We start from the raw sequence: 24834 nt of genomic DNA on the forward strand, positions 1-24834 counted from the left end.
GACTTACAAAGTAGGGCTGGACATCTAATAACGCAGTAACCTATCAGATAGACAGCAGCTTGGTGTGACACACAGATGTCCGATATCACTGAGGTATAAGAACCCATAATTTTCTTTATTCTTTTGATGCTGAGTCCAGTACTGTAATCTTGCATTCATATGTTGGTCTTTAGGAACTATTTTTCCACATCACACGATAACCTATGCACAAGAATGGCTTTGCTCATGTATGGCGTCTAAGTTCAACTTAAATCACCAATTTTTGCTTGAACTGGAACTTGAGAGAACATGAGTTTTCGAAGCACTAGAGATAAGCTCCAGCTCTGCAATGCACCCAAAGCATGGAAGGTGGATAGAGGGATGCATGTGTGGATCAATGCCATTCTACTTTGGTATCAATGATGAATGATGGTCCAGAAAATGTCATTTAAATCAGTTTGACTGGTGCATCAGAGCTGATTCACACCAACTTGTTTTCACAACAATGAGGAAAAACATGAAATCCAAACCTCTAAATCGAAAGGAACACTTCTGCAGCAGAGATGCACATTAAAGGATGAAATTATATTGAGTTTAACAAGAATAATATTTAAGGTTTGCTCATAGGATGTTAATCTCCTCATAAGAGGATAGAATTTTTTATGAATAGAATAAATATCAACTTTGTTTTCACTTTTTCAATACTCTCTATAATAAGTACATGGGTTAATACTGATGTTATGGAAACAGTTATTTTTATATACCTGGATAAAAAATGTACCTGTAACTATAGCAACTATAACACAGATTCACCTCAGCGTTATTGTGTTTAGAGTAAAAAACAGCTGTCATAGCTGGTTGAGTGTTCAGAGTTTAAATAAAAGCTATTTTTCTTGAGGAGTTATTGCATTATAATCTGGAGACGGGAAAAAAGTGCGACACTGATGGACATAAAACAGTCCGGATTTTATCTGACCGTCATTTGATTTCTGCATCTTTTCCAAAATTTTAATACCTTGGGCCTGTTTCAGAAAGGAGGTTAAGTGAAAACTCTGAGTTTGTTAACCCTGAAATGAGGGAAACTCTGGGTTTTCTGTTTCAGAAAGGGAGGTAAGTTAAACCTGAGAAAGCAGAGTAAGTCAAGCCCGTTTCTGAAAGAGAGGTAACTTATACTCAGAGTCAGTTACCATGGCAATTTACTCTGTGAACCTAACCTGGTCGGGAGCAGGTTTTCTTCAGAAAATCCAGAGTTTATTTTGGCCTCCTCCCCTTTTTTAAAGAGGAAGTGGTGTTTAAACACCTCATTGATTCTTTGGGGACATACAGTATTCATTGCACACATTTCAGTCACGTAGAGCGCATCAAAGGGAATGAAATGGCATGTCCTTGTATGGATGATCCTGTTTGTAAAGCCAGGTAGCTAGTCTACTCCCATGATGTGCTCAAGGCTTACCTGCTTGAAGTATGTTTTTATATTTCATTTTCAGCTGCTGCCATGTTCTTTTGAACACTAAATTAGGTTTAATAAAATACTGTTCTTCCAGTTTCACCTCTGATATTATAACAGTTGGGTAAGTTACTCTAAAATAGTTCTTAATTACTAACTAAAAATTTTATCTTCAACAAGTCTAATTAGATTAATGTAATAATTACTGTCTCTAGAAAGTATTGGTCTACTTACTAATTTGTTTTACTTACTTATTAATTACTTTCTAAATCCCAAATCAACCTCAACCACTTGAACAATACAAGGAGAGACAAGAAACTGCACTTCTAATGCTTTCAAATAAACAATATTCAATTGCATGAATTAATCTTAAATTGACCAAAGTGTGTAACTAGAGGGAGAAAGTTCAAATCAAAATATACCTTTCAAAATTTGATATTAAATCCACTATTGTTTTATAGTCTTTAATTTAATTACAGTATTTATATGACTTAAGTAACTTAATTCATTACACCCAACACTGTATAAAAGTAATTAAAATGTAAACTTACGCATTGACTCGAGCAGCTATTTTCACCCAAGCTAACTCTCTCTCCTTCGCCGCTGCAGCCGTGTTGCTTTTTTTTTTAAATACATGTTCAAATTCTGCATATGTTTGCATAAGCACATCCAGTTCTGCTGGTGAGAAATATGCACACCTCTTTTTGTCTAACGCTGTTGCCATGGTGACTCGTAATATCTGTGCTCCATTGATAATGGCTTTATATAGTTGTGGTGCATGCGCTTAACTCAGAGTCAGTCAATTTAGAGTTGATTGAACTAACTCATTTCAGCTGTTCTGAAACCCAAAACTCAGAGTTTCCAATCTCAGGATAAGTCAACTCAGAGTTCAAGTTTTAACTCAGAGTTGGTTGAACTTCCTTATTGAAACAGGCCCCTTGATTAAAGAGGCTTTGAGATTTCTAACAAAAACCTGATGTTCATTTCAAAATAAAGGCATAAAGCAAAGCCCATCATCCAAAAGTCTCTCTGTGCTTTACTGGATAACCTTCCTAAAGCTTCAATGTCTCCCGTTGCAGACCTGCTGTATTGGTTGATTATAAATACCACAAGGCAAAAAAAAAAAAAAAAAAAAAACAATTTAAAGATTTTATTTTTTGGCCCAAAACAAAATTAAACACAGTATTTTAAAAGTATTTCCTTAAAACAGTCAATGTAGCCAACATCCATTGTCATGTTGGCTTAGGTCAAGTTAGAAGATCATAAAAATAAAGTATACAACTGCAAATACTTTCATATGAGAAGTAAAACTGTATAAAACTCTAAACCTAATAAAATCAAAAGTAAAACAGAATTATCTCACAGCCTGAAAACGTTCCTCAGATTAAATGAAAAGTCTGAAAATTCTCTCATCCAGACTGAAGGAATTAAGTTCAGTGAAAACATCTGGGTTTATATAACATTTTACTTTGGTTGGAGCTGACAGTAGAAGTGTAATTCGGTCACATGATTCTTTTCACTACAGTGAATCAGCTTTTAATTCAATAACACATCCTTTATCATTGCAGCGTATTCACAGATACAGCTCTAGATTGACCTCTGGTGGTTTTCTCTATTAACAAGAAAAAAAACAATATTTGCTCTTATGTTTTTCTGTTCTAGTCTGAATTGAATAATAATGTATCATGTTTCACATGTATAAACAACTTGACAGCTGGAATGAGCGTAATGAATATTTTTGAGCCTGTAGGCTTTCAAGTGCTGTTAAAACCTCTGATTGGGTCTGTGTTTCTCAGTTTCAGTGGATCTATTCTCTAAGTGTTGAGCTTCTCAACCTCCTCTGTCCTCACAGTAGTTAGCTCCTCCTGATGATGATGATGCTCTTCCCCTGGAACCTTAAATAAAAGAAGAGAAAACTTGAGAATGGCTGAAAATTTCACATTAGTAACTCAATTATTTACTCTGTTATAATTTGCTTTCTTTATCATTTTTTTTTGAAGATATGTTGGATAAATTTTTCAAATGAAAAAAGCGTATTATTCTAGCTTAACTTTTTCACCCTGACATACAGTAAATGCACATATCAAGATGAATTATATAGCAAAACAGTTAATTGAATGTTAACAAAGCTTCTGCATGGAAATAAATTAAGAAGACAGGTTTAAGTAGCAGTTCTAAAAGAAAAAATCCTGAATTCAGCATAGATCTGCACGCAGTAGATCAAAAACATTAAATAGAAGCAAACATGTTGCACAATCTCCCAGTGAAGGTCATCAATGACAACAATTGGCTGGTTTTATTTAGCAGGTTTGCTGAAATTATTTGGTGTGGAATTTGCTCCCCCTGGTGGTCAGTCATGAATATATATCTTATTCACTTTAACTTGCATAATGGTGGTTAGATAAAACCTCACCCCTCCTAGCGTTTTCTAGAAGAAGTGGTTTCACTACAAAATTTTCCCTGAAGTATTGGTTAGAGTATTTTTTTTCTTCTATCCTTTAATGTCATCATCCAACAAATGAATTTTTGTGCAAAGAAAGAAATGGCAGTACAAAAGTAACAATAGATGTTCTTTCTACATGAACTACAATCATTGGGACAGAAATTGATGAAAACAATTATTTATAGCATATTAAATAAGGTGTTTATTTTATAGTATATGAAACATCTTTCCCAGTAATTTGCCCTTTTGTTAAGAGTTCTTTTTTAATGATTAAACATGTCGAAATTTGGTTCAGAAAAATCATGATAAAAATGTCAATTAATCAGGGCAATGGTAAACTGTAGCATTTTTATATATATATATATATATATATATATATATATATATATATATATATATATATATATATATATATATATATATATATATATATATATATATATATATATATATATATATATATATATTTCCCAAGAGAATCAATTAAACCAATATTCTTCAAATGTTGCCTTACTGTCATAAAAAATTGCATTAAATTATAATAAGTGGTGCATTTTTACCTCTATAAATAAGAAGTGAATAGCTGCCTTTTCGCTACGTTTAACTTTCAAATCAGTATTTATGTCTTTTCTTTATTTTATGTATTATCTGACCGCAAGCTGTGAGATATTATACAGATGCTGATTTTAAAAAAAAGTTATCAACACTTTTATCACCACAATAAATGTCACAGTTTATTGTGAAAAAATTCTAACTTCCCATTAACAACTCCTTCATACATTTTTAAAGGTTTTATTCCTCTATTCAGACTTTTTTCCCCATGACACCTTGGAATAAAGATGCAATTTGATATTAATTATGTGTCTGTTTAAATAAATGAAACTTTATTAGAGATTTATCAATATTTATTTTTGTTTTTTCTTCATATTTTGCATTTGCAGTTTGTTTTCAATCAAACTCACCTCCCAGTAGACGTTGTCCTCAAAGCAGGCATTATCGCGAGGAGCACCGAGCACCGGCAGCTTCAGAATGAAACCTGAAAACACAGAAAGGAAACTTGATCCTCTGTTCTCTTCAGGTGTTAAGTTCCATTCAAACAAGTAAAGAAACATATACTGCACTGAGATTTCTTTTTAAAAAAATACTTTGCTTTTCGCCTTCATTCATTTATCCACTGTATAGTAAACTGTTTTACTGTTTCATGTGGGTGATTTTTTAACTATGTGTTTTTCTTTCTGGACATTATTGTGACCAGAAATAACTACATTTATCCTTTACTGCAACACTAGTTTCAGAAATGCAAAGTTTTTTTTATTTTTTCTTGAAACACCAAGGACAAAAAAATAAATAACGTAAATATTACAAAGGCAAATAAATAAAGAAGCTAATTAAGAGTTATATACATTTATGTCTCACTTTATAATTTAATTTCTACTTACCTTTATTTGTTTATTGTATTTTTGTTGGCAATTAATTGTATGCTTATATATTTTTTGAGCATTTATTTATTTATGTATTTATTTTTAAATATGGCAGAGTTGGTCCTCCATACAGCTTAACTGATATCAGCAGTGATTTGAATGAAGATGGTGCTTGTTGCAATTTTCAAATGATTTGGGTTCTTTTCAATGCTATATCCTTGGAATTGCTTTGATAATCACTGGTTATGCACACACTTACCAACAATAAGTCCTCCAAGAAGAGCAATACCCAAGGTGATTGCAAGGGAAATTGCCTGCATGCCGCCCTGATAAGACGTGTCTCTACTTCCACTTGCCACATCAGGGAAAACTTTTTTCAAACTAACAGGTGGAAAAAAGGGAGAAAAAAAAACATGTTAGCCAAGTGTTAAATGTATATTATGGTATAGAAATTATTAAATGAAGGATCTATATGTGTAAAAATGTTCAGTTGAATATTAAGTGAGGGAAAGAGCAGATTAAGTGTTTACCCGTCTCCATATACATCCTTGGGAACAGCAGCAGCGGTGACGGCTCCAACAATGGCTCCCAGAATGCCGGGCATGCCGTGCAGATTGTGGACCCCACAGGTGTCTTGGATCTTTAGCTTTTCCTCCAGGATGGGCTTAAGGGAAGAAAAGAGCATATAAGGAGCTGCTGATAAGATTGTCATGTTATCTTTTATTTTACTAAACCACGTGGGACGAGTAACAACTCCAAATACAAAAATGAATAGAAAATGTGATAAAGAATTTATTCTGCTGTCTTTAAGACATGAAAACATTTTGAAGTATTTATACCGAGAGGTACTTGAACCCAAGAACGGAGATGATTCCTGCCAAAAAACCGACAATCATGGAGCCGAACGGCGTGAGCATCATTTCACCAGCTGTTCCTGCTGCGACTCCTCCAGCCAGGGCTGCATTCTGAATGTGCACCTAAAAATACAGACAGAACACAGGGTGAGATAAAGTAACAAACCATCTAAATTTACACTGTGCTTTTCTCTTAATTCAGTCCACTTCAAGCCATTTATTCCAGAGCCAAATTCACCCAGTCACACACTGAAAAAAATGAAATATAACCAAGTCAGTTTTTTTTATATGGGTGTATTTTCTCTTATTTTGAAAAGATGCCAAAATGTTTAAATGGAATAAGATTATTTCAGTTTAAAATAAGAAAACATAACTCCATTATCTTATTTTAAAAACATATTTAATCATCGCTAAGGGGGAAAAATACCAACTCCTCTGGCAGATCTTATTAACCTGCACAAATTGCAAGGCAAATACACTTATTTTGAGAAAACTTTAATCAGTTTCTGCGACACATTCAGACAGTTTCATTCATGCAGACACAGATTTGCTGATCAGTAAGCTGGGGTTAAATAAAACATGCATTTGCTGGTGTACTGCTCTGGATCTGTGCTGCTGGATTTTGTCTTTTGATATTTTCTGTTTTTTTTTCCTTTATGGAGCTCTGTATTCAAAATGAAAGAGCTCACCTAAGTAGGAAAGGGATAAAAAGCAAAACACATATTTAGCAAACATCAAAATATATGCATTTAACTAAATATTTTTGATAGAAAATGAAATACAAGCCTTGTAAGTAGACATTTAATATTTTACCTGCTTTACTAATGCTTGTTTCCCTAAAACAGATATCGACAATAATGTCTTCTAAAACCATAGTGCACGTTTCCCAGTGATGTAAATACACAACAGTTTTATTCTAAAATAAAGACCATTTCTAGCTGCCATGCCTAATTTGATATGTTGATTTCAGGCAACAATCTAAGGTCCAGTGATAGAGGTCCTAGAAGGATTTCACAGCACACAAATATTACACGACACTCTTAAATACCAAAGAGTAAAGACATCAAATTTGGTGAGTAGATTTTCCCCTAGCATCCAAAACAAATGTATTGTTTAGAAAACTTTAGCTAATGAATATAAAACCAATTAAAGCAGGGTTTCAAGGAAAGCAAAAACGGCAGGAGTTAATGAACCAACAAGAACACAAAACATTTCCTTTCTAATGCAATGACCGAGTAGAAGGCAGAGGGGGGAGATGTGGAGTCAACAAGTCCTTTTCTATGCCATGTTGTTCTGTCCATCCGCTGAAATAAGCGAGTCCAATCTGCAGGGGGGATTGAATTGTGCAGATTGGATTGATGTGGTTCAGTGGCTGAGCAGAACAAACACATAGGAGAGATGACTTGTTGACCCCACATCTCTGGTAGAAGGTGACCTAAGGTGTTGTTTGTTTGCATAACTTCTCAGTTAAATGTTCTTTAACAGTCAAAAACATCAGCTATCATCTGTGGGTCACATCTTTAAAGAATCAAACTGTTTGCTGAAATCTTTCCTGTTGATTTCTATTCACAATACTGCTGCAGGGGCCCATTTATTTCCTGGTGTCTGAGCTAATCATGGATAGAAATATAAAATGCATCTTCTTTATGATTCTAAATCTATAACTTTACTTCCTGTCAAACATTGTGTGTATCATTAGCTTGAACTAACCATTGCATCATACAAAAATGTGTGAAATCTAAGGGTAGATGGACATCAGTATAACACTGAACTATGCATCATGAAATAATCTGTGATTACACAGGCTATTGATGTTTGTGAGGTTTAAAGTAATATAAAATGCAGTAATCCTTTTAATATTAACTAACAGATTGATGAGGATTCATAGAGGCCATGATGTTGGCTCTATTATTAGGAAAAACTCCACCACTCATAAGCTTAGCTGCTGTTCAGGTCCAGTAGGAACAACCTTACTGAAAGCATATTGCAATTTTCAATATTTGACGGTGATAAAAAAAAAAACAAAACAAAAAAAAAAAACATTATTCTTTAGGAAAATCTAACTGTAAATTTTTTCATTACTGCTTCTTTAATGTTCACTTTCATAAAATGATGGTATTGCAATGTAAGAAGTGTAGATTTAAAAGACAAATCCTACTCTATATGTACCATACACACATTATTATCCCAGATATTTAGTGTAAGGCAGTGTTGGTTGCAGCGTTTGTGCGTAAAGTGAAACCATATAAAGAGATTAATATTCCAGCACTATACAGAGTTCCCTCCCATTTTTTGATAGGCATCAGTCTAGAGACACCATGTGATGATTTACCACCTGATCCCTCAGTAAGTGAAGATAGTTGGTATCAGATGAATCTTGCAACAATTTGGCTGAGACCCAATCTACATTTTTTGAGGAGGTGTGCACCTTTCATTAGCTTTCATGTATTGAGTAACAGACGCATGTTCCTCAAAATGCAATTGGAACAGGAAGCAAAGATGTGAAATCTTCTGTTTCATTTCTTTCAACTAAATACTGATCTATCAAATTCTGATAAACTGCATGAATATTTCATTAAGGCCCCATCCACACAGAATTTTTGCAAAGATAATCTATTCTTTAGGCTCTATTTAACATGGATGGGGCATTTTTGGAGGCCATAAAATATATATTTTTAAAACCAGCTCCCACAGTGGGAAACTCTTAATGCTGGTTTAATGTCAGTGGATTTCTATTGGTTTTGTTACTGGTCTTACCACAGTGACACCAATAGGCCAAGCATACTGTATGTAATACAGCTTTCTCAGTGATGCTGTTTGCACTTTTATGGGTGCAATTTGATTCAAATGCACTTATGAAAAGATACTTAGACTGGATCTCAGCCTTTTAATCAATGTCCTGATTGATTTTCTTGTTTAAAAAAAATGAGTTAAAAAAAGTAATTATAATCCTGCATACTAACCATGTCCAGCTTTCCGTCATGAGCTGTGAGAGAAGACATGGCGTACGTAGACATAGTGCAGGCAGCCAGGGAGTAGTAGGTGTTCATGGCTGTACGGTGCTGGGGGTCTCCATGTTCTGTGATGGCAGAGTTGAAGCTGGGCCAGAACATCCACAGGTAGATGGTACCTGTATTTACAGTAAAATGGAGTCAATCTTTAAAAATCTAGCAGTAGTAGAATACATTTAAAAAAACTGAACTTAAAATATCTGTAAAGATACTGTATGCTGTGTTGCATTTAATTCAATTCAGTTTATTTATGTAGCGCCAATTCACGACACAAAAGACACTTTAGAGAGAATTCAACAAGATCATAAAGTCAGATTGCATCGACTCTACAGCAATCCCTCAAACCAAGCATGCTAGTAGCGACAGTGGAGAGAAAAGGCTCCCTTTTAACAGGAAGAGACCAAGAGAAGCAGGCTCAGTGTGAGCGGCCATCTGCCGAGGCCAACTTTAATCAATCACCATGATTATAAGTTAAATAAGAAAAAAGAAGTTAAGAAGCATTATTGCTTAAGATTTATGTGCTAAGAAGATGGTGTGTTCACTTGCAAAAACGAGAAAAAAAAAAAAGAATCTGTCATACTGAATGGAGACATTTAAATAAATCTTTAAAGTAATGCCCTATGATTGGTAGCTCTTAACATGAGTGACAGTGTCGTCCTGTCAGAATACCTCACATTGATCACACACCCTGGCTACTTGGCCACAGGGATATCCCTTTGGATAAGCACGTGTGACCTTCGCCTTGGAGTCTGTCAGAATCAGAATCGGGTTTATTGCCATTGTTAGTGAAGGAGTTCACAACTAGGAATTTTTTATGGTACAATCGTCGGATCAAATCCCACCCGGACCCTCTGTTACATACCACACACATAATCTAAACCATTGCATTACATTCTCTACCCTACTTGACGTTGAACTTGCCCCACCTTCTCATGCTTTTTGCAGTCTTTAAAAGATGTATTTATTCCTCCTTTTCATTAAATTTAGAAACCTTTCCTGTTCCTCCAGAAGATAAGCATCCCCACAAGTCCCAGCATGCTGGTGCTTTGGTCTGGCATCTTTAGTGTTTTGCATGTTTGGAAAAAAAGTTTGATCTATTATAGTATAAATCTCACCTAACCTGAACATCCTGTATCAGATGTCCATCTCTCCAGCCTGACTTCAAAGATTCTCCCACATGAGCCCTGGATCTCTGCAACTCTATCCAGTGATACCATGTGCATTTCAGATAGAAAGTCTTTCTATACAATCTTTCATGTTAGTCTGACTTCCTTGTCTTGGGAGGGATTGCTGCAGAGTCAACCACATTATGCAGGCGAATTTCTACGAAGCTACATGCTCATCCAGAAGGAGAAAATTCTGCAGCGTTAATGACTCAATGCAGTCTGTGGTGTTTCCTTAGCCAGAAAACTTTGAGGGGTTTTGAAGCAGGATTAGGTTATTAAAAGAATCCCCAGAGCTTTCTCACTGACCTATCCACCATGTTCCTGGGTCTCTATACTGTTTAATAAGTGATGTTCTATAATAAACCTTTGAGATCTTCACACACCACCCGGATTATACTAAATGAAAGACTTATTTACACAAGCATGGGTTATATTTACTAATGCTGGATTTAAATACATGTACTATAGTGTAAATTAATTTAATCTCATGAAGACATATTAACATAGCCTGGGTGCCATTCCGAACTCAGTCCCGGCCACAAGGTTTGAGGTCGGGAAGTTCGGTCTGGCATTGCTCCATAGTAGCGTGAGTATGATAGCCCACTGTCTGGCGATCCAATCAAATTGTCAGGGCGGGCTTTATACAATGATGGACAGATGATCAACAGTAACGTAATCAACCACGTGACCAATGCGCGCTTGGGTGACAACAACAATGGCTGCCTCTGGAGAGTTGAGGTGTGTAGATTCTGCTATTAGGTCTGTTCTAGAAGATATCGACAGCAAATTAATTTTGAAAGAGGAACAGAGAAACACGATCAAGGCTCATCTTCTTATTCTAGGCGTGCAACTGCACGCTTTGATTTTTGTTGACAACAACTATGCATCGCTTAACATACGTCATGCACTCCGTTGCTCTTATTGGTTGTAGGTCTATCCAATTGAGTGCAGAGGCATTTTTTTTCCTGGTTCGTTCTAAACACGCCCCATAATCACAGCTCTGTGGAGCAGTATCAGACTCATATTCTGACTAGAATTGAAAAGGACTACGTCAGACTAATATTAACATGCTTAGATATTGAAATATTTTTGACTTTTTAACTATAAGATGTGTGTCTAAGAAATTTTATGTAGGATTTATTCTCCTCACCTCCAACTCTTCTGTGTTTTATGACCAATTGCGGGTTTAATACTGCCAGGTCCCTTTAGCTGGGGAGTTTTATGACTGCATATTTTACATCACTAAAAATATCCGACATAGGTATAGATATTCAGATATAGGGTATGTTTACAAGGATCATCCTTCACTATGATTGTGGAAAGTGAAGACAACAGAGGGATCTGGAAAGTTTACGAAGAGGAATTTCAAGTTTTTAAATTGTAAATATTGGATGCTGTGAGTCAGGTCACACTTCTGAGTTCTTTCCTTTACATCAAGCATGCTGAAAACATAGGACCTATGAAGGAAAGCATTTCCTATTAGAGTTTTTGTCGTATGAAAGTAAAGGTTGGGGGGAAAACAAGCAAATTACTCAAAGCTACTAATATAGTAATGTCATCAAGGATTCATGGAGAAGAGAATGAAACCTATTAGATCTGAGCGCTGAAACAAGCCCTGTTGTTCTAGACAGCCTATATTTACAGTACAAAGCATGTCACAACCGTTTGGCACCGAGCCTCAACTTATACCCACAGGTAGTATACAAAGAAAACTTTTCCTGGAAATCTTCTGTTTCGCAAGAATTACCTATCATAGCAAACATGTCAGAGTGGTAGACAGACGAGTTCTTGTGTTTGCTCTTGTCAAGGTTGGGTCGGTATAAGACTCTGGTCACCATCAGGCCAAAGTAGGCTCCAAATGTGTGGATGGTCATGGAGCCTCCAGCGTCTCTAGTCTAAAAGAAGGTACAAGGGTTGGTTTAAATCCTCGAGTGCATCAGCTGAGCAAATAATACATTTTAATTAAGTACTATTTATTACGAAGGCATTAGATTAGTTATCAAAGAAAAATATTTATTAGTTTGGTTTATGGTGACTTACTCCTAGAAGGCTGAGTAAGATAAACTCATTGACAGCAAACAGCGTGACCTCGAAAATGGCCATAATCAGCAGCTGGATTGGGCTGGTTTTACCCAAAACTGCTCCGAAGGAAATCAGCACAGAACCGGTGCAGAAATCTGCATTAATCATACTGCAAAACAACAAAAACAGAGATTAGAATGGAAAAACAAGCAAAGTCAGCTTTCTCTCAAAGTCAGTTTTTCTCTTACGTCTCTTAATCAGCCAATGTTAGATGACACAACCCTCATAGAACATGTCACTACATGCGCAATGTTAAAGTTAAATAAATGCTTTTGGCAGTATAGGTTTTGCTTAACTTCCTTCAGAGAAACAAAGGTCTAGCTGTCTGAGTTAGTTTATAGACTTTACAATATTGCAATAACGCTCTTCAAGGTAATGCATCTTTTATGTTATCATGTATTGTAAAAGATGAAACACAGTTAGTGTCCCTTGATTAGGGACACCTCTCATTCAAGCATGAGAAAGGAATCATGTAAAGTTGGTTATAATGCCATATCCTCTGGAAAAATTATTACTTAGACTTTAGTTGAATTACAAAAAGAAAATTACTTTATGTTCATGTAAGTCACCTTTAGGAATTAAAAGGAACCTTTATGAAACACAGGTTGGATGCACATTTCCAAAGGTGGTGGCTGCAAGTTTAACTCCTCCAGGCCAATAAGTGGCTTACTCACCCTTTGCCGTTCCGTACTGCTCACCTGTCATTGTCCAAATCTACTAACTTACAGGTTCAGAGGAAAATCAGTACCCTAGGCGTGGCGTCTACACCCCTTCCTCGAATCTGCACCAACAGTCGAAAGCTTGTAAACTTGTACCCCCTCATTTTCCTCTTTTTCTTTTTTGGCTTAAATATGAAAAATTTAAAGTTGGGAAGAAAGCTACTAGGATGTGGCAACACAAGAGCTTTTTCTGACGTGACTTAATACACCATTATTGCTGCAGAACCTTTGCGTGTCGACATTGGCATCGTACAACTTATTCTCCACCACTGTAGGCACCATTCATGGAGGTATCACTTTTGATAATTGTTTCGGTTTATAAGTTGTACCTATGATCTGTAATCATTAGGTTTAATTTAATCATCTAATATTTTCTACCTTTCAACCCCAATGGCGATCTTCCCATCATGCAGGCCATGGAAGAAGCCTTGCATGAGAGTGGCCCACTGCAGAGAAAAGGCTGCAATAAGAAAATTGAAGCCCACACTGCTGAAGCCGTAGCGTTGAAGGAAGGTCATGAGGAAACCAAAGCCGATGAAAATCATGACGTGCACATCCTGGAAACCTGCAGAAGATGGAAAACATGGCATGGGGATGAAGTTAATGTGGACTCACTGCCTTGTTAGATGCATGTTTTGGTCAAAATATGGTCTCATACACTCTGCTGCAAGTGCAAAAAGGTCTTTAAATAAGTTTCATTCATCACTGTTGAGCTGTCAGATACTTGGCTCATCACCAACCTGCATCAACAGACCTGCATTTACCATCTAATTACTGACAGTTGATCTTATTAACTTAGGCTTCCTGAAAAGTCAGGTTCAGTTGTAACTTGCATGATGGTATATGACTCATTTGTTTAAACCTTTAAACTTTGAGTTATAACTTACAGAAATTCACAAAATAAATCTAGATTAGAGTTTGAAATGGTCAATGACCCATTTTAAAAATGAACTCTGTTAACCTTTTCCATGACATTGTCTCCTGCCCTGATTCACACAGTTTGAGAACATTGCTCATTATTTGTTTCAAACTGCTATTCATAACATTGCTCTCTGCTGTAGGTGCCGTCGTTGTGGTAACTGTTAATTGGCTTAACCAAGCAGAGATCTTGCCAGCTTCCCTGTTGGTATTTTGGCCTTGATTCCCACAGTTCCCAGTGGCCTGGACGGACGCTTTCATATCAATGGAATAAGAAGCGCTGTTGGCTGGGAATCCTGTAAGCCAAAAGAAAAGTTCTAAACTGCGTTTTTTCCCACTGACATCATTTTAAAACGTTGAGATTTTCCTCTTTTTTTCTTTGATCATACCTGCTCAATAAATGGAAATCTAGATGATAGATTTGAAATCAATTAGCTCCTGCCATATGGGCCGAAGCACGAATTTAGAAGATTAAATATTTTATTTATCTCATATCTTATTTAAAGAAACGGAGCGTTTTTCTGTACAAGATATGCAAATACATTACTAAATCTAAACCAAAGCCAGTTTATTCATATTCTACACATACTGTATCGTGTACTGAGTTAAAAGAGTTTCTATTTAATTTTTTTAAATATAATTATATATTGATTATTAATTATGAGAGCTGGGGGTTAAGCATACATAAAATATTACAGCACATGACTTGTCCACCAGTTAGCTCATGTTTAGTGTTGCCTTCCAATTCAGTAAGATTGAGCCAGAGTCCTTTTCCAGCTATTTTTACATCTGAGGTGAAAAACTAAAGAAAACTCACAATGTGGATAATTTGTTTTGGAAAATAATATCAAAATACTCTGTTTCCTGGCTTTTTTTTTTTTTTTTTAACAGTATGTTACCCCATAGGCACGCTGGCTTCGTCCAAAAACACGACTGTTAGGTTAATTGGCTTCTCTAAATTCTACTTAGGTACGAGTGTGTGTGTGTATGTGAATGGTTGTTTGTCCTGTTTGTCTCTGTGTTGCCCTGCAATGGACTGGCAACCTGTCCAGGATGGACCCCGCCTCTCGCCCATTGACAGCTGGAGATACTGTAGGCACTAGCATCCCTAACGACCCCAGCAGGGATAATAGTGACGAAAAATGGATGGATAGAGGTTATCCAATATAAGCTGGTCATATGCTCCACTTTGCTCAAAAGAAAATTAAGTACTAGAAACACAATAGGTTATTCCCAGTTTGACTTAATGACTACCTTAAACTGAATAAATGAGCAAATTACAAACCCATGTGATGAAGAACTTTTATAATTCAGTTTCTATAGCATCTCTAGAGGTCTGAGCTTTTGGAAGAAGCCGGAGTACCCATGGGATTAAAAACATAATTTATTAAATAGGGGTGTGCATGATAATTGTCATGACAATGCATCGCGATTCTAATCTTTGTGATCTACTGCATCGATTCTTGATGCCAAGTATCGATTTTTTATTTTAAAAAAGGAATAAATAAAATACATGAATGGTTGGCGCACATCAGCCAAAAATAACGTCCAGTCCAGAAGATGTCGCTGCGGATGTGTTGACGCCCGCTTCCTGGTGTCACAAGCATTTTCGGCCGCGGAATTCTGCGACGAGTCATTTATAAACAAAACATGAAGGAAAATTCGCCCAGTTCCATCACATTTCAAGTCAGATGTTTGGATACACTTTGGCTTTAAAACATAGAAGGTAAAAACGAAATTGATATGACGCACGTAATTTGAAAAAGGGGAAATGTCATACATTTGAATGTTTTCATTTCATTGGTTTAAAGGACCAACTAAATGAAAACAGTGCAGAGTAAACGGCACTGACTATCCCTTTTTTGTTATTTTAAGTTTTATAAATGCTAAGCACTTTTTGTCAGTGTGTCCACTCTAGTAATAGTAATATTTGTTTCCAGTATTTGTTTTCATGGCAATACCTCCAAAAGTCATTTTAATAAATAAAGTTATATATGAATTTTGTTGTTTTCAGTTATTTATCAATTGAAGACTGTTAGAAATATTTTATCTATACTCTGTTTGTGTTTGATGGGTTGTGTTCTAATGAACTATTATGATGTATAATATGTGATTCATCTTTTATTAACTCTTGCTTAAGATTGTTCCAGATAAAGGTCATGCAACGGACGGGTTGTAAAGGAGGCCTGAACATCCTCTATCACATGCTGGGTTGTAAAAAAGACATGTTTAGAATAAAGACACATGTTTCTTCTAAACATGTGTTCTTGGAACAATTCTACGAGGGGCCGTTTAGGACAGAAACTATTTTGTTTTAACATATGTGCTGAGGTTTAAAGTAAAATCTTTTTGTTTCCCCTTTCCCTTTAGTTAAACCTCAGCTGATGTAATTAGGGACATCCCCTTTTCTTCAATAAATAGCAAGGAGAAAGCTGAAGACTGCAGAGTGGGGTGGAGATTGTAAACTCTGCATTCTCCTTCCTATTCTCCTCGCAAGTAACTAAATTAATTGTCTCTGTGCCTTCTTTCTTTCCCTGTATGTATGTACGTATGTATGATGTTTTAGGTGCTAAGACCTGACAAAGACACTATCCAGGTCAGACTCAGCCAGTCAGCCACTGGTAATGGCTGTATATTTTTCTAACAGTGTTCAGTGAAAATATTGCAGTGCATCGCAATATTTCAAGTATCGTGATGCATCCTGATAGAATCGCATTGTGGCATGTGAATCGTGATTCAAATCGAATCGTGACTTCTTTGGCAATACCCACCCCTATTATGAAATTATGTTCTCTATGCATTCAGAAAAGTTAGTCATGTAGTTAATTTTAGAATTTTTGTCGTAAGTATTCAGTTTTACTCTGTGTATGCTTAACTTGATACTGGTTCCTATGAATTGTTTATTCTCCTAACAGTATGCCTGCAATAGTGGTTCCAGGCTGTAGAGCATGAAAAGTGTGAACCTGTCTCTGTTTACTGTATATGATCCTTTTTGTCCCAGCATACAATAAAGAGGCAGGATAGCGTCTGTGTACAAACATCCCTGAGATGTGAAGGTGAACTTTTTTCCAGATCCTTTGACAGAGAGGTGTCAGGTTAAAAACTGTTACTCCTCAAAATGCATCAGATTCAACTTTCCACCCTTATTTTCACATTTTAGATGTGGCACAGCAATGAAAGAAATAGTTAATTCCTCTAAGTTTTAAAACTATGTTCTTTGTGTCTCAACATCAAGTCAGTGCGGCCAAAGTAAAGTGATGCAGATCTATTTGGAAAAATTCTATTAACGGCATCTTTTTTATTGCTTAATCTAAAACAGATAATTAAGTTGAGTAAGGATGTGTGTGTTTATAGCAGAGGTCAATCAGTGAGGGGAAAAAAAGGATGCAGTGTTTGCTGTCAGAGGAATGCCACGTTGAAACTAAACTTTAGCAATAAGGTAATTTACTCAGAGAGCTTGCATTGGCTTGATAAAGTCAGGGGCTGAGCAGAGAAACTGGTGTAAAAAAAGTTAGGAAGAGAAATGTATTGTCTCTTTAGTTACAAAAGGGTTGAAAATGATTTAAGATCCATGATCAGTTTGGAAGGCAGTCAAAATGGTGAACAGGATCCACATTTATGACACCTCAAAGATGTTAAAACTTAAATTTGGGCTGCCTATTGGTACTTTGAGCAATGTTGGGTTTTGGTTCAGGTATAAGTGAACTAAGTATGAATACACCTAAATAACACTGAAGTTGGATTGTTCAAACATTCAAAAGTGAGACGAACTTTCTCATTCGTTTAGAAACTAATATCAATAACAATAAACCCACCAGATTATTCTGTTACCTTCTTATCAGAGATGAGACAAAATAAGTCACAAGTCTTTATCCTCAAATCCAGAGTCAAGGTAGTCAAGTCAGACACGAGTTTCCAAATAATACAAGTAATTCAAGTAATATCCCAAGTCTGAAACTTCAAATTTCCAGACCTTTCAGGTCCTTTGTTTTTAAACAAAGTAACATAAGTCAAATCTCACTAACTGACACAACCATTGCAACTCCACATTTCAACTGGAAATGTCAAAAAGTGGAAAAACTCACAAAGACAATCAACAATTTCAGCGTTTTATTGAAATAAGAAGCTTAGCCCGAGGCGCTACAGACGGGGGGGGGGGAGATGTAAACATACAGAATGATGATGGTTTGATTGAGCGAAGCAAATAGCATTGATACATCATTCCCGCAACAGCCTTACAGTGATGTTAGAATAAAGAGAGAAGGAGGAATGGGATCAGAAGATCATATGGGATGTTTTAAATGTATTATTGGTGCTCTGTTTTTTGTTTTTTTTAAACAGACTTTTTAAACTTTAGATTTGAGGTTTAACTGCCCTGCGTTGAACTGGCCACCTGTCCAAGGTGTACCCCGCCTCTCACCTGTAGACAGCTGGAGATAAGCACCAGCACCCCTCGCAACGCCAGCAGGGGTTGACAGAAGATGGATGGATGGGTGGCGTTAAAATTAGTCTAACTAAAAAAGCTCATTTCCAATTCAAGTCTAGAGTCATTCATGAAAAAGTCAGTCAAGTAACAAGTCAGACCATTTTTTCAAGTTAACTCTGCAGTCATTAAATGAATTAATCTAGTCCAAGTCATATGACTAGATTTTCCACCTCTGCTTCTCATGTTAAGTTTCTCTTGCATGGATTTAAAACTGAGATCTCGTAATTACGTCAAACCTCTTTCCCTTTTGATAAGCAGTTGCTAAACTAGCTGATATGCTCAGTGTCAAAACTAATACCTTTTACCAATACCCCTTAATGTTCAAACAGTGTTGCTGCATGTTTACTAAAGGAGACACAGCTCAGTGTGTGAAGAGAATAAACAATTTAGTTGTTGTGGTTAAAAAGTTTAAGACTTCAGATAAACTATGTTTCTCCTCCAGGTACCAATAACTCTTATGCAAGGTGGCCAATTGAGGTCGAGTCCAGGATTGTTGGGAATCCTGCATTCCCCAAATCAAATTTGAAATTTAGAGTGAGCCTTCGGTTAATTTAAGTTAAAACCCAGAAATTTAAATTTTTTAGAAATAAACTGACTATCATGCCGTTTCAATATTAGGGATAAAAATTGCGGCCTCTTTGATTATTTCTAGAAATCTTTTTATTCACACCAATTTTACTAAGTTTAAGAACCACTGCAGTAACTGATTCAAACATTTTATTAAAGATCTAATTAGACAAATGTGTTCTGGGAGGGACCACTGAAAGCTGACTGCTCACGCTGACTTTAAGCATCCTGGACTGATGCTCACAAGTGTTTGTAGGATAAGAGATGGATGGAGTGACTGGGTATACTCTGAAGTAATGTTTTCTCTGTGGGGGTCTGTTAAGAAAGCATTATGATCTTCTTGGCTGATGGCTGCTCCCGAGTCTGCTTCTGTTGGAGGTTTCTTCCTGTTAAAATGTACGTTTTCCTCTCCACCGTCACTACAAGCATGCTTAGTGTGAGGGATTGCATTAGAGTCAATGAGTCGATGCAATCAACTGGTTTTCCTTAGATCGAAAACTTTGAATCAAATTGACTGTATGATCTGGTGAACTGTAAAGTGCCTTGAGATGACATGTGTTGTGAAGTGGTGCAATAGAAATAAACTGAATTGAATGCTGTGGCCATGAGCTAATAATAATTGGATAGGTGGAAAACCTTGCTGCTCTTGTACTCTAAGGATTTTCATTTAAGCAACACATGTCCACCTGACGATTACCTTTACATGTTGTATTATTGGACACCATTACGATGTGTGTTATCTCACACTTTTTAAACAGATGGACTGGGTTCAAACATCAACACAAATCTGTTCGATAAGTTTAGGATAAAGGAGACTTTTTCAACAAGTGGCATAAAGATAAACCAGCAGCTACTGTTCTTCTGTGTATGTTTTCACTAAACAGGAAAAAAAACATGATATTCTGCAGTATAACACTTTGGCTAAAAGTCCTTCAAGTTTCATTGTCCATAAAGTTTTGCATTGATGCATCTGAGGCCTTAAGCTGTATATTAATGTAACAACAACCTGCACTTTATCCAACCTAATTGTACTTTTTGTTGCTTAATACACTGAACAAACAACGTTTAGCCTCCTAAAACTCACCTAAGTAATCGTCACCTATTTTGCATACCCAAATCCAAAAGCAAATACCTGAGGAACTGTAAGCCCAAATTACATGTGTGATACATCATTTAAAGGCTAAAGTAACTTTAAACTCTGATATTCAGATTAAGCTTTGCTGCAAAGCAAACTTTGTAAACTCTGCTAATCAGGCAACGACTTCAGCAAATAAGGGTGGTATTCTTAGAGAGTCACATGTGATTTGTTGGCTCTAATTCAAAAGTCAATATCACAGTGACAGGCTGAGGCAGCCCTACAGTAACCTGCTACTGGAAGAATTATTACCTGGAATATTATTATGCAAGAAGATGGCTTACCCTTTTAGCATTCCCATCATTCTTTGTTGTTTCAAAGCTCCGCCCTCTCACCTGGGTGAGATGCCTGGAGGTAAAAGCCTCTCAGATTGACAACTAGACAGCCATGTTAGGATGTCCTTTTAAAGATTGAATATTAAGCTATGGGGAAAAATTTAACTCATGATTATTCTTTTGCATTTTACAAAAATGAGAGATTCAAACATGTGAATTAATATTTATCTATAAAACATATTTATACATAAGTAGAATGCTCTTACTAAATATCTTAAGCCACACTAGAAAAAAGATAAACTTTTGAAAACAAATTAATCAAACTGCTTAAATTTTGAGCTTTTCAATTCTATTGAGTTTTTTCTTTGTCAGGTTGTATGCTCCGAATGGAGTTGCTGAGCACTGGAAAATTAACTGAATAAAAATTTTTTTCTTACAATGCCTTGCTATATAAAAAATTATGTTAAACATTAGTAGTCAACCCTTTTTTTTTTGTTGTGTTCATTTTATTCTTGAATATACTTTTGGATCAGGAAATTTAAGAAAACAAAGGTGGCCCAACAAATTCAGCATTAAAGACAGCTGCAGCTTTCTCTTAAAATGGTGCCCCAACCACAGCCCAGCTTGGATGTGTCCCTGGTGCAGCAGATAGAATTGAAATGATTGCACTTCCTGCTTACCCTGCTGTCAAGTTTGGCAGAATGATCTAAGATATCAAATCAAGGGTGTGTTATTAAGGAAACATCTGAAACCTGCAGCCACCTGAGGACCATGGAAGGGAGACTTGATCCATAAATAACAGTCCAGTTTGAATAGGAAGTGCTGATTTACCTTAGAAAGTTGTAATGCTAACCGCTTAAACAATAAAAAAGGAGGGATTCAAATTTACTGATAAGGAAAGGAATAAAAACGGATAGAGATGTATTTTCATCAAAAACAGATAGGCATGATAGCAAATGTCATTTAAAGCAATAGTTTCTGTGTTATTCCTATCTACAGGCTAAAAAAAAAAACTTTTCCCCCTCAGATATTTGATGTATAACATTTTGCTTTTAGTGCAACGAAAATGATGCATCTATATTCCTCTGTTGAGACCAATTAGAAAACAATGTGGCCATTAAAACAGATTTAAAATGTTCAAATATTTCTGAATCTGCATGCATTATGTCCCTTTGATTCTGTTGGACAGCCGTTGAACTGCAATGACACACTTAGAACTTTTTGACCCCTGGTCCACAGGACACTTACTTGGATAGCGGTAGTAGAAGTCATTCTCATAGTCGTTATGAGCTGTTTGAGGTGTAGAGTTACGAGACGTCCCAGTAGCATGCCCACCATGGCCATGAGAGTTTGGAGTTTTCCCATTAAATAGCTTTGCATCTGTGTCATGGTCATACTCCACCAGCACACCAAAGAGGATGATGAGAATGATTTCCAGGATGAAGCAGACAATTGGCAGCTTCAGCCGCATGTTGGTAGATGAGTCTGTCATGTTTTCTTGCAGGTCAGAAGAGGATTAGAGGCTTGGAGAGGCTGGTTGTTTTTCCAGCTGGGCTATTGCTGTGTATCTCACTCAGACACCGGGGTGTCCCTGGTGTCAACACTAAAAGGCTGGGGAGTTTGTGTGTGTGACCCAGCTGAAGAAAATTGCATCTGATTTTGTTGAGTTGGGTCACACCTACAGAGCAAAGCAAGGTGGAGACTCAGTTAGTCCAGCCCCTTCTGAGTTTGAACTCACCTCAGTTTGTCAAAAACTTTTTAAAAGATGAGCACATTCTAGCTGGGATTTAAAAAAACATACAAAAAATATAAAAAAAAAAAATCCTCTTAACACATCTGGTCTACATGCAAGCTATGAGCAGTAAGATCCATCTTAAAATGAATAGCCACTGACTTAAAAAGGCATATTTCCTCATTCTATTGCATTAAAAACAAAACTTCAGTGTTGATTTATTTTTGTGATAAACCAACACAAAGCAGAAAGATTCAAACATGGTTTCTGATTAGAATCTGACCATTGAGCCCCCCTCACTACTGGTATTGATCCAATCCAGAGCGACCCCTCACCTTCACAATCACCTGATAAGTAAGTTTCTGCTGATAGGTTAAGCTCCGCCTCAAACTACCCCTTACCTTGCAAGCAAGATCAATTATTGCCAGATTTCTGAATTCAAAAACTCCTTAAAATACCTCTTGCCAGAAGCCAGCCGATGCATTAGCCTCTATACAGAAATGTTTTGAACTAATGAAATGCAGTGGCGTGAATGATGTCAAAGCACCAACCAAATACAGAAAGCTGACGAAAAAACGAAGATGGCTGTGCCAGTTTTAGCAGAAATGCCCTGTATTCCCTTTTAAAAATGAGCAAAAGGACACGATTTGTGCCTTTGTGGATGGGAAAGATGTTTGTGCATTACTCCTGAACGGATCTGGAAAGAGTTTGATTTATAAGTTAACTCCGCTAGCTGTAAAACAAATCAGGAATGTGATACGTCACAGCGGCTACTGGTGCTGTGATTGGTTAAAAGTTCGACATTATGATTTACCCAATTGGCTCAAAGAATAGTATTGAACGTCCCTCCCTTTTACGAACACTTTCAACAGGAGGCTTTCCAGATGCATACTATGTAGTTCCATCCGAATTATGCCAGGCTAGATCATCCCTCCCTGATCCAGGGGAAGAGGTATTCTCACAAAGATTTTATCCTTCCACCCATTTTCTCCGGACAGGGAGGGCCTGCTGCTCACAGCAGAACTCATCAGGACCACTTAGAGATGCATACATAAAATAAAATACAACTTTTTGTGTGATTCAAATACAGGAAGAGCATTATGATATACTTAAAAGCTAAAAATGTAGATTTTGCATTCTACAGACCCTTTAAACTTCTCAATGACCGATCTTTAGTACATAAACTAAACAGGAAAAAGAATTTGATACTGTAAACACAACAAAACACACCTAAAGACACCTAAACTTAAAAGTGTGGAGAGCTACCCCTCTTAAATGGAAGCTTTTTGGGTGGGTCTTTCAGTGACATGTTGTTTTCTATTACATGAAGTTGTCTGACCAGTTTTAGGTCATAGGCGCTACTATACCCTGGACTCTGAGGCCCTGACCTTCATGGAGGACAGAGCCAGGGTCTGCAACATGTTTATGTATGTTCAGCGCTAAAGATGCATAGTTCATACTGATATATTTAAAGAAATTCCATTAATCTGTATAATTTTGTCCCATATCACCCAGCCTGAGATCAGTTTGTGTTTTGGAAAATCATCATCTTAATGTGTTGACCTTGATATTTCAGCCCCATTTCCTGTTAGAAACAGCAACAACAGCACAGACCATTAACTGTACAGAAAACAATGCAGCGCCATGTGAAAGGATACTTTGATCAGTACATACAAAGAAAAAGGAGGCATCCACACCTCAGCCGCCTCTATTAAGCTGCAGGTTAAGTTGGTTTGAGAAACCCTTTATTATGTCTGCCCCTCCTCATCCTCAGCCTTATCCTCCTGTCTGAAGTAACATAAGATACTGTATGTCACTCACACCTCTATCTACATTTTCTTTTGAATGGAATAGAATGAGATAGAACTGTGTTATGAATTGTCGGAATCTAAACTATCAGCCCATGGAGATTGGATGATTTAAAGAAATGTAATGAATTCAGCTGGAATATAAAGGCCTCCTGTTTGGCTCAATTTCTTTCCACAAGTCAGTTTGGTGCTTCCGGAGCTTCTCCCATGTTTTATAACTAACATTACACTAAAAAAAATAAAAATAAATAAATATTCTAGCATGTGTATATAAATGTTTTTTACATTTAGGCATCATTTTAGTGCGAGGAGTTCTGTCCAATGGCCTTATTTTAACCATGGAAGTGGGACCATCCTTTATGGTTTATACAAATAAAAAAACACATGCAGGTTTATTCTAGTCTTTATGGGAAACTATCTTCCTGCTCAACTGTTTTAAGTTGATCACATAAAGGAAACCTTTAACATGTCTCATCCTGCATTTTCATGTTAAACCAGCATCAGCAGAGTTTCAAAGGAATCAATCAGATATAAGAGATTAAGCTCCGCCTGCCTCAATGGTTCATATGGATAGTATATATATATTTACAAATCTTAATAAAAATATGAATAAAATATTACTATACCCTCAAATCCCATCAAACTAAATTGTGTTTTTCCCCCAAAAAATATTTGTATTTACTTTACAATTTACTTTATAACTGAGTACAGTGCTTAACACAATAAAGAACAACTCTTATAATAGAAAAAAACACAAATTAAAACGAGACAAAACAAAACAGTTTAAACCT

General features: G+C 36.4%; 1 protein-coding gene across 1 annotated transcript; it reads right to left on the bottom strand.

The window, feature by feature from the left end:
• Positions 1 to 2561: 2561 nt before the first annotated feature.
• Positions 2562 to 22150, bottom strand: rhbg (Rh family B glycoprotein). The gene is made up of 10 exons (XM_038292401.1): positions 21752 to 22150; positions 13501 to 13687; positions 12362 to 12512; positions 12069 to 12216; positions 9108 to 9274; positions 6130 to 6267; positions 5821 to 5954; positions 5550 to 5671; positions 4832 to 4905; positions 2562 to 3321 (listed from the first exon to the last, which is right to left on the bottom strand). Exons 1-10 carry the CDS (start codon positions 21993 to 21995, stop codon positions 3241 to 3243), a joined length of 1446 nt encoding a protein of 481 aa, XP_038148329.1. The 5' UTR covers positions 21996 to 22150; the 3' UTR covers positions 2562 to 3240.
• Positions 22151 to 24834: the final 2684 nt, after the last annotated feature.

Source organism: Cyprinodon tularosa, unplaced genomic scaffold, assembly GCF_016077235.1.
Source record: "Cyprinodon tularosa strain WSP-4 unplaced genomic scaffold, ASM1607723v1 ctg311, whole genome shotgun sequence".
Classification (NCBI taxonomy): domain Eukaryota; kingdom Metazoa; phylum Chordata; class Actinopteri; order Cyprinodontiformes; family Cyprinodontidae; genus Cyprinodon; species Cyprinodon tularosa.

What these genes read in the sequence shown, in the direction of transcription:
- rhbg (XM_038292401.1), bottom strand. Translation starts at nt 21,995, where the DNA reads ATGACAGACTCATCTACCAACATGCGGCTGAAGCTGCCAATTGTCTGC. An exon ending in CTTCTACTACCGCTATCCAA is followed by an intron (nt 13,688 to 21,751) that starts GTAAGTGTCCTG and finishes CATCTTCTGCAG; the next exon opens with GTTTCCAGGATGTGCACGTC. An exon ending in AAGGATGTATATGGAGACGG is followed by an intron (nt 5,672 to 5,820) that starts GTAAACACTTAA and finishes TCCACCTGTTAG; the next exon opens with TTTGAAAAAAGTTTTCCCTG.